Genomic DNA, 9,592 nt, shown 5'->3' on the forward strand with positions numbered 1-9,592 from the left:
AAAAAAAAAAAAAAGATTTGCTAGTATATGTAACATATAATGTTACAGTGAACATTGCTGCAGTGAATCTTTCCTAACCCCTGAAATGAAATTCACTTCTTCACTGCACATTTATAGCATGTTGATTATGCTTCTTACATGGTACTTTCATAGTTTTATTTGTTTTATGTTTGTATTTTTCTAGGCAAAGAGCCCTTTGAGTGTTCTTTAGGGTTTTTCATCTACCACAGTGTCTTATATGCAGCGTATATTTCTATTAGATAAATAGTGGAAAGAAGCATTATCCAATAATCTTCTTAAGTCTTGAATCACACCCTTATGTAACATCCCTGTTTTGTGAGGTGTTTTAGAAAGGTAGCTAGATAGCTTAGAGTAGATTATAGAATGAAAACTGGACCTGAATTATTATTTATTTATTTATTTTGAGACAGGCTCCTCAAGCTGTCCCCCTGGGTAGAGTGCTGTGGTATCACACCTCACAGCAACCTCCAACTCCTGGGCTCAAGCGAGTCTCCTGCCTCAGCCTCCCGAGTAGCTGGGACCACAGGCCCCTGCCTCAATGCCCGGGTATTTTTTTTGTTGTTGTTGCAGCTGTCATTGTTTGGTGGCCCGGGCTAGATTCGACCCCGCCACCTTGGGTATACGTAGCTAGTGCCTTAGCCACTTGAGCCACAGGCGCCGAGCGGACCTGAATTATTTATGTTAATTTTTTTCCTTTTCTCTTTTGAGTGAATTTGTTTCTTTGTAGAGGTTATAGTCTGGTGCAAAATTTTGGTTAAGGTGGAACTGTTAACCTAGAAAAGTGTTAAAGTAGTAGTTGACACTCCTTTTCTTTATTCTGGTTTGGCCCTGTGAGGAAAAAGTAATGTAGCTTTGTTTGACTTCTGCCCATTTCCTCGTTTCGTTCCTTTCTATAGGTAGAGAAATTTTAATTTCTTAATGTTCTGTGTCAGCATTCTTACAATATTTATTGTTGGCTTTCCCCAGGCTGGATTTTGATGATGATGGAGAAGGAAACAGTAAATTTTTGAGGTAAGAGATTGAAAATCTTTCTCTAGACTTCTGAGATTAAAATTGAGTTTATGGGCTCTGCGCCTGTAGCTCAGCAGCTAGGATGCCAGCCGCATACACCAGAGCTGGCGAGTTCGAACTCAGCCTGGGCCTGCCAAACAACAATGAGAACTACAACCAAAAAATAGCCAGGCACTGTGGCAGGCACCTGTAGTCCCAGCTACTTGGGAGGCTGAGGCAAGCGAATCGCTTAAGCCCAAGAGTTTGAGGTTGCTATGAGCTATGACACCACACACTTTACTCAAGGGTGACAAAGTGAGACTCTGTCTCAAAAAAAAATAAATAAATAAAATTGAGTTTAAATCTTTATATACTTATAATTTGTCATAATTTTGTCCTTAGGCCTAAAAAAAAGTGCTTCATATTAAAACTCTAAATATGCACATTGTACTATATCCTAGAAAAATTTCGAGCATTTTGTTAATTACACCAGAGAAAGGACCTCAGTGAGGAGCATTTATATCTAGGCAGGGCGTGGTGGTCCACGCCTATAATCCTAGCACTTTGGGAGGCTGAGGCAGGTAGATTATTTGAGCTCAGGAGCTTAAGACCAGGCTGAGTAGAAGCAAGATCCCGTCTCTAAAAATAGCCAGGTGTTATGGTGGGCACCTGCAGTCCCAGGTACTTGGGAGTCTGAAGCAAGAGGATCATTTGAACCCGAGTTTGACGTTGCTGTGATGTATGATGCTGCAGTACTCTACCAAGGGTGACAAAGTGAGACTCTGTCTCCAAAAAAAAAAAAAAAACCAAAAGACTGTATCAGTTACCTATTGCTGTTGCTATGCTACATGGCTTAAAAAGAACAAATTCTTATATCTGTGGATTGATTGCATGTTTATTCTGCTGATCTCACCTAGACTCCCTCATAAGATTGCATTTAGCTTGCTGATAAGGTGAAAATTGGACTTAGGTGGAATGGTTGGGTGTCCCCTCTCCCGCCATATATGGTCTTTGATCCTTAAGTTGGCCAGACTGAATTTCTTTCTTTTTAAGCGACAGAGTCTCGGCTCGGTGCCTGTGGCTCAAGTGGCTAAGGTGCCAGCCACATATACCTAAAGTGGTGGGTTTGAATCCAGCCCAAGCCTGCCAAACAACAATGATGGCTGCAACCAAAAAATAGCCGGGCATTGTGGCGGGCGCTTGTCGTCCCAGCTATTTGGGAGGCTGAGGCAGGAGACTCTACTGAGCCCAGGAGTTGGAGGTTGCTGTGAGCTGTGATGTTATGGCACTCTATCCAGGGGACAGCTTGAGGCTCTGTCTCAAAAAAAAAAAGAGACAGAGTCTCATTAAGCCACCCTCGGTAGAGTGTCGTGGCGTCACAGCTCTCAGCAACCTCCAATTCTTTGGGCTTAAGCAATTCTCTTGCCTCAGCCTCCCAAGTAGCTGGGACTACAGGTGCCTGCCACAACGACGACTGTTTTTTTTGTTCCAGTTGTCGTTGTTTTGCAGGCCCAGGCCATATTTGAATCCACCAGCCCCAGTGCATGTGACTGGCGCCCTAGCCGCTGAGCTATAGGCGCCGAGCCCAGACTGAGTTTCTTCATCTGGTGATGGCTACAGTCTCTAGGGCAAGTTCCGTTGTGCAAGTGCTTATTAGGCTTCTGCTTGTGTGATATTTGCTAATGTCCCACTGGCCAAAACAAGTCATATGTTTAAGTCTTGAGTCAGTGTGGGAGGGGTCTGCACAAGGGAAGAGATACTGGGAGATAAAATTCAGTGTGTGGAGATGTCCTTAGTGTACTACTTTGTCATACCCCTTGATACTTACTGACTCTTCCTTTAGGTAGCTGGAATTTGAATTTGTATTTTTGTGTAATGAATCTTTTCTTTTTTTCTTTCTTTTTTAAGACAGAGTTTTGTTACGTCGCCCTCAGTAGAGTGCTGTGGCATTAGCAGCTCACAGTGACCTCAAACTCTTGGGCTTAATTGATTCTCTTGCCTCAGCCTCCCAAGTAGCTCGGACTACAGGTGCCCACCACAATGCCCACCTATTTTTTGGTTGCAGTTGTCATGGTTGTTTAGCAGGCTCAGCTGGGCTTGAACCCACCAGACTTGGTGTGTGTGGCTGGCACCCTACCCACTGAGTTATGGGTGCCGCCCTGTGTAATGAGTCTTATGGAGCTTTGAAAATGGACTACAGTAGAACCTGAGTGAGTTGACCACCAAGGGACTGTCGCAAACTGGTCAACATACAGAGGGAATAAACATAGGAACTCGGTCTCCTATATAGGTCTCCTATACTGATATGTGCCTGGGTGCTTGTCTAGTCTGTGAAAATTAGGTCCATTTAAGGAAGTAGTAATTGCAGGGAGGTGGTTAACTATAGAGGCTCTACTGTATATTGATGAAGGGATTCTTTCAGGAAAAGATGTTTTTGCTGAAGGCCAGTTGCTTAGTTTGTTCTCTTTTCTTTGTTGTTTTTTTTTAAGACAGTGTCTGTGTCATGATAGCTCACAGAAACCTCAGATTCTTGGGCTCTAGATCCTCTTGCCTCATCCTGCCCAGTAGCTGGGACTACAGGTACCCATCACTATGCCTGGCTAATTTTTCCTATTTTTAGTAGAGATGGGGTCTCAGTCTTCCTCAGGCTGCTCTTGAACTCTGGAATATTATTGAGACTCTGTCTCAAAAAAAGAAAATATAAAAGAAAGAAAGATACTTAACATCACTAATCATTAGAGAAATACAGATCCACCTATTAGGGTGGCCACTATCAAAAAATAAACCCAGAAAATAACAAGTATTGGTGAAGATGTAGAGCAGGCGTCCTCAAACTATGGCCCGCGGGCCACATGCAGCCTGCCTAGGACATTTATCCGGCCCACTGAGTGTGGTGTTTTTGCCACTACTGCCTATCCTGCTTAGCAGCCGACTCGTCCCGGGACCCACAATCCAGCCCTCCAACGGTCTGAGGGACAGTGAACTAGCCCCCTGTTTAAAAAGTTTGAGGACCCCTGATGTAGAGAAATTAGAACCCTTGTGCTCCATTGATAGGAATGTAAAATGATGCAGCCACAGTGGAAAACAGTATGGTCTTGCCTCAAAAAATAAAATGTGGGCTCAGCACTTGTAGCACAGTGGTTACAGTGCCAGCCACATACACTGAGGCTGGCAGGTTTGAACCAAGCCCAGGTCAGCTAAGCAACAATGACAACTGCAACAGAAAAATGTCCGGGCATTGTGCTAGGTGTCTATAATCTTAGCTACTACTTGGGAGGCTGAGGCAAGAGAATAGCTTAAACCCAAGAGTTTGAGGTTGCTGTGGGCTGTGATACCACGGCATTCTACTGAGGGCAACATAGTGAGACTCTGTCTCAAAAGAAAAATAAATAAATGTAGAGTAACCATGTGATCCAGCAGTAATGCTTCTCAGCATATATTCTGGGTATATATGCAAGGTAGAATCTTAGAGAGATATTTGCACACCATGTTTATTTATTTATTTATTTGAGCTAGAGCCTCAAGCTGTCACCCTGGGTAGAGTACTGTGGCATCACAGCTCACAGCAACCTCCAACTCCTGGGCTCAAGTGATTCTCCTGCCTCCGCTTCCCAGGTAGCTGGGATTACAGGTGCCTGCCACAACGCCTGGCTATTTTTTGGTTGTAGCTGTCATTGTTGTTTGGCAGGCCCAGGCTGGATTTGAAACCGCCAGCTCAGGTGTATGTGGCTGGTGCCTTAGCCTCTTGAGCTACACATGCCAAGCCTGCACACCATGTTTATTGCCCCATTTTTCATAATTATCAAGAGGTAGATGTCCCGTCCTGCGGGACACGGTTATTCGGGGGGCGAGGGGGACCCAGCCTGTAAAGAGAATGGGCGAGAGAAAGAGGAGGAGGCCAGGCAGATTTCTTGTCAAGGCCTCATTTAATGGGGGTAACAGATCAGTTTTTATAGCATTCAGAGAAGACAAGAGGTGGGGGGCAGAGGAATGCAGGAGTTAGAGCTTGCATCAATCTCCTGCTGGGAATGTAAACGATGTGTCTGAAACATTTTATGGCTTCTCTGGGAAGAACAGCTCCTTGTCTGATAAGGGAAAAGCAGCTCCTTATCTGATAAAGGTTAGCATACTCCAGACAGTGGGGATGGGCGGCCATCTGGCGTCATTTGGCTCCCGACAGGTAGAAGCAATCCAAATGTCCACTGACAGACGTGTGGATAAAGAAAGTATAATACACACAAACAAACTCTGGAATATTATTTAGCCTTAAGAAGGAAATCTTGTCACATGCTACAGCATAGATGAGCCTTGAGGACATTATACTAAAAGAATAAGCCAGTCACAAAAATACAAATACTGAACAATTGGATTTAACATCCACAGTCGTCAAACTCACAGACATAGAAAGTAGAATGGTGGTTGCCAGCAGGGAGAAATGGGAAAATGATATTCAGAGTATATAGAGTTTCAGTTTTACAAGATGAAAAAGTTCTAGACATTGCTGCACAACAATGTGAATATGGTTAATACTACTGAACTTAAAAATGGTTAAGATGGTACATTTTATGTTTTTTTTACCAGAATTTAAAAAAAATACAGAAATATTCCCAACATTAGAGTAGGTATGATAACCTGTATTCTCACTAGATTGTCTTTTTTTAGTGTGTCTGGTAAGGGTAATGGAAACATCAAAAACTTGACATACAGTAGCCATGGATTTTGTAAGTTCTGTTCTCTATTGTTTTATGATACTTTTTTGTTGACATTTTTCCTGTGAAATATATTTACATTTCTAATTTTCTCTTTCTGATTTTCATTATAGAGTGAAATAGGTATAAGAAGTGTAATGTTTTGAAGTAATCCCTTTTTCTTCCATCAGGTGTGATGATGATCAGATGTCTAATGATAAGGAGCGTTTTGCCAGGTAATGTAGTAGACCATCTTGGTTCATATTGTGGGACCAGGCCATCCTAGCATACTCAGTTTTATCTCCATGAGAGTGAATTTCTTTGTTTAGTCTTCTTCCTATTCTGAAAGCTGGTGAAACTTAATATTATAACTATAATTTATGTTTAGGTGACTTGGCTTCAAACTAGCAATATCACTGTTTTTCTGTATATCTGGTATCTATAGCTGTATGCTTGCTATTTGTTTTCCAGAGAAACAAACTCTGGATTTTGTGTTTGCATTTATTATTAAATGGATCTCTACAGATAAAAGATGTACAAATAGTTTTATTTTATTAACAAGCATAGAGAAAGTTTTATTATAGAGATGAGTTTTTATTGATATAAATTTGTTTAAATTACCTATCAAGATGATGAAATATACTTTGCTTTTTTTTTTTTTTTTGAGACAGAGTTTTGTTTTGTTGCCCTCGGTAGAGTGCTGTGACATCACAGCTCACAGCAACCTCCAGTTCTTGGGCTAGGGTGATTCTCTTGCCTTAGCCTCCTGAGTTGCTGGGACTACAGGTGCCCGCCACAACACCTGGCTATTTTTGTTGCAGTTGCCACTACTCTTTTAGCTGGCTGGGGCCGGGTTCGAATCCCTCACTCTTGGTATATGGGGCCAGCACCCTATTCACTGAACCACAGGCACTGCCCCATATTTTGCTTTTTTTTAAAAGAGGGTTTTGGGCAGTGCTCATAGCTCAGTGAGTAGGGCACCAGCCACATACACTGAGGCTGGCGAGTTCAAACCTGGGCCAGCTAATAACAATGACAATTGCAATAACCACAACAAAAAATAGCTGAGTTTTGTGGCGGTGCCTGTAGTCACAGCTACTTGAGTGGCTGAGGCGAGTGAATCTCTTAAGCTCAGGAGTGTGAGGTTGCTGTGAACTGTGATGCCATGGCACTTTACCCAGGGTGACAGCTTGAGGCTCTGTCTCAAAAAAAAAAAAGAGGGTTTTGCTCTGTCACCCAGGCCTTGAATTCTTGGACTCAAGCAAATCCTCCTGCCTTACCTTCCTAAATCACTAGGACTACAGATCCATGCCACTATACTCAGCTAGTTTTTTTTTTTTTTAATTGGTGACAGTGTCTTGCTTATGTTGCCAAGGCTGGTCTTGAACTACTGGGCTTAAGCAGTCCTCCTGCTTCAGCCTCCCTGCTGGAACTATAGAAATGAGCCACTGTGTCTGGCCATTTTACTTTTTATTAAACAATAAATCCCTCTCAGCTTAGATATTGGTTTTCTTTTTAGAAAGTCATTCTCTCTCTCTCTTTTGAGTTTTTGTTGTTGAGACAGAGTCTAGGATAGAGTGCTATAACGTCATAGCTCACAGCAACCTCAAACTCTTGGGCTCAAATGATCCTCTTACCTCAGCTTCCCCAGTAGCTAGGACTACAGATGCCTCACAATACCTGGCTAATTTTTCTATTTTTAGCAGGTAGGGTCTTGCTTTGCTCTGGCTAGTTTTGAACAATCAATTCACCCACCTCAGCCTCCCAGAGTGCTAGGATTACAGGTGTGAGCCATATATGTAGCCCAGGCATAGAAAGTCATGCTACATATTATTGAGCAGTAAATTATTTTTTAAAAAATTAAGTTTGCAGCCACCTCAGAAAAATGAATAACCCATTATTTCAAAATCTAGTATTTAACTGAGCATTTAGTATTTATTCATTGCTGATGATACTGGTCTGGGAACCATACTTTGAGAATCATTGATGTAGAGAGTTAAGAAATATCAGATGGAGTAGTTTTAAACTATTCTAAAGCAATAAGATGCCACCTCACTCTTCAAATTAGAGTATATTATATAGAATGCATTGTAGGGGTATTTGTCTGGTAGCAGTACATAGGATTGATTAAAGAGTAGGAAGCCTTTAATGCTAAGAGGTGTATCTAAATATAAAATTAAAAAAAAGAAAAAAGAGTAAGACTGTGGGGAGATAGGTAGAAAAGCTGTTAAAATAACAAGACAGCTTGCTATAAAGTTATGTGGGCCTAGGCTAGAGTGGTGGCAATGGCAAGAGGAATAGAGTGAAGTGAAGAGATTTTGTGATGGTAATTTATTTGTAAATGAAGTAGGTACTTGTAAAGTCTTTAGCATGTGAGCCATCTCTAAAATGAGAAGTTAATCATAAATACTTGGAGCATAGTTTTTCAAGTTGCATTTAAAAAGTCAAGCCATCAGCTGGGTGCAGTGGTACATACATGAGACTGAGGTGGAGGATCACTTGAGCTCAGGAGTTACAGGCTGCAGTGCACTGACTGCACCTGTAAATAGCTGCCACACTACAGCCTGGGCAACGTAGTGAGAGCCCATCTCAGAAAAAAAAGTCAACTCATCAATTAGTATTGGTGGTACAGGTATAGTATCTTTTTGTGTTGAGACAGAGCCTCAAGCTGTTGCCCTGGGTAGAGTGCTGTGGCGTCACAGCTCCCAGCGACCTCCAACTCCTGGGCTCAAGCAATTCTCCTGCCTCTGCCTCCCAAGTAGCTGGGACTACAGGTGCCTGCCACACGCCCGGCTATTTTTTTTTCTTTATTTGGTAGACAGAGCCTCAAGCTATTCCCCTGGGTAGAGTGCTATGGCATCACAGCTCACAGCAACCTCCAACTCCTGGACTCAAGCGAGTCTCCTGCCTCAGCCTCCGAAGCAGCTGGGACCACAGGCGCCTGCCACAACGCCCAGCTATTTTTTGGTTGCAGCTGTCCTTGCTGTTTTGGCAGGCCTGGGCTGGATTTGAACCTGCCAGCTCAGGTGTATGTGTCTGGAGCCTTACACGCTTGAGCCACAGGTGCCAAGCCGGTTTATAGTATCTTAACTAAAATTTCAAAACCATGAAAACATGACCCAAATTATTTTGGTCTTCATTTATCTTGCTTAATGTGCATATTCATGCATTTATACATTTCATTTAAGAATATTGAAGTGGATAAGGGGTTGTGGAACTATAGTAATTGAAATAGTACATAGGAATTTTAGGTATTTAACAATTTTTCAAACAACAGAACTCATTTTTTTAAGTAATGATTTGTTAGGCTCAGCGCCTGTAGCACAGTGGTTACGGTGCCAGCCACATTCACCAAGAGTAGCAGGTTCAAACCTGGCCTGGGACAGCTAAACAACTGCAACAAAAAAATAGCTGGACGCTGTGGTGGGTGCCTGTAGTCCCAGCTACTTGGGAGGCTGAGGCAGGAGAATTGCTTGGGCCCAAGAGTTTGAGGTTGCTGTGAGCTGTGATGCCACAGCACTCTACCCAGGGTGACATAGTGAGACTCTGTCTCAAAAAAAAAAAAAAAGAAAAGAAATGATTTGTTAAGGTAGTTCACTTTACCATATCTTCCTTGGGAATTCAGTAAAGGGTCTTCAGAACTGAAAATATATGAATTTTCTCAACTTTTTTTTTCGTTTCTTTTTTTTTTTGAGACGGAGCCTCAAGCTATCCTCCTGGGTAGACTGCCATGGCATCACGCTCACAGCAACCTCCAACTCCTGGGCTCAAGCGAGGCTCTTGCCTCCGCCTCCCAAGTAGCTGGGACCCACGGCCCCCAGCCACAACACCTGGCTATTTTTTTTTGTTGCAGTCGTCGTTGTTTGGCGGGTCCGGGCTGGGGATTCGAACCC

General features: G+C 42.7%; 1 protein-coding gene across 5 annotated transcripts in view; it reads left to right on the plus strand.

Annotated features, from left to right (window-relative positions):
• ARNT (aryl hydrocarbon receptor nuclear translocator) overlaps positions 1-9,592 on the plus strand; it is an 85,025-nt gene that overhangs the window by 28,486 nt on the left and 46,947 nt on the right. For 4 of the 5 annotated variants that reach the window (XM_003800439.2, XM_023519397.1, XM_023519398.1 and 1 more), the window contains exons 3-4: positions 988-1,032; positions 5,891-5,935. In XM_003800439.2, the coding sequence (XP_003800487.2) occupies positions 988-1,032; positions 5,891-5,935 (90 nt within the window). The remainder of the gene's footprint in view (positions 1-987; positions 1,033-5,890; positions 5,936-9,592) is intronic. The other variant, XM_023519399.1, reaches the window with a different exon arrangement.

Source organism: Otolemur garnettii, unplaced genomic scaffold (genome assembly GCF_000181295.1).
Source record: "Otolemur garnettii isolate 467f Iridium unplaced genomic scaffold, OtoGar3 scaffold00174, whole genome shotgun sequence".
Taxonomy (NCBI): Eukaryota; Metazoa; Chordata; class Mammalia; order Primates; family Galagidae; genus Otolemur; species Otolemur garnettii.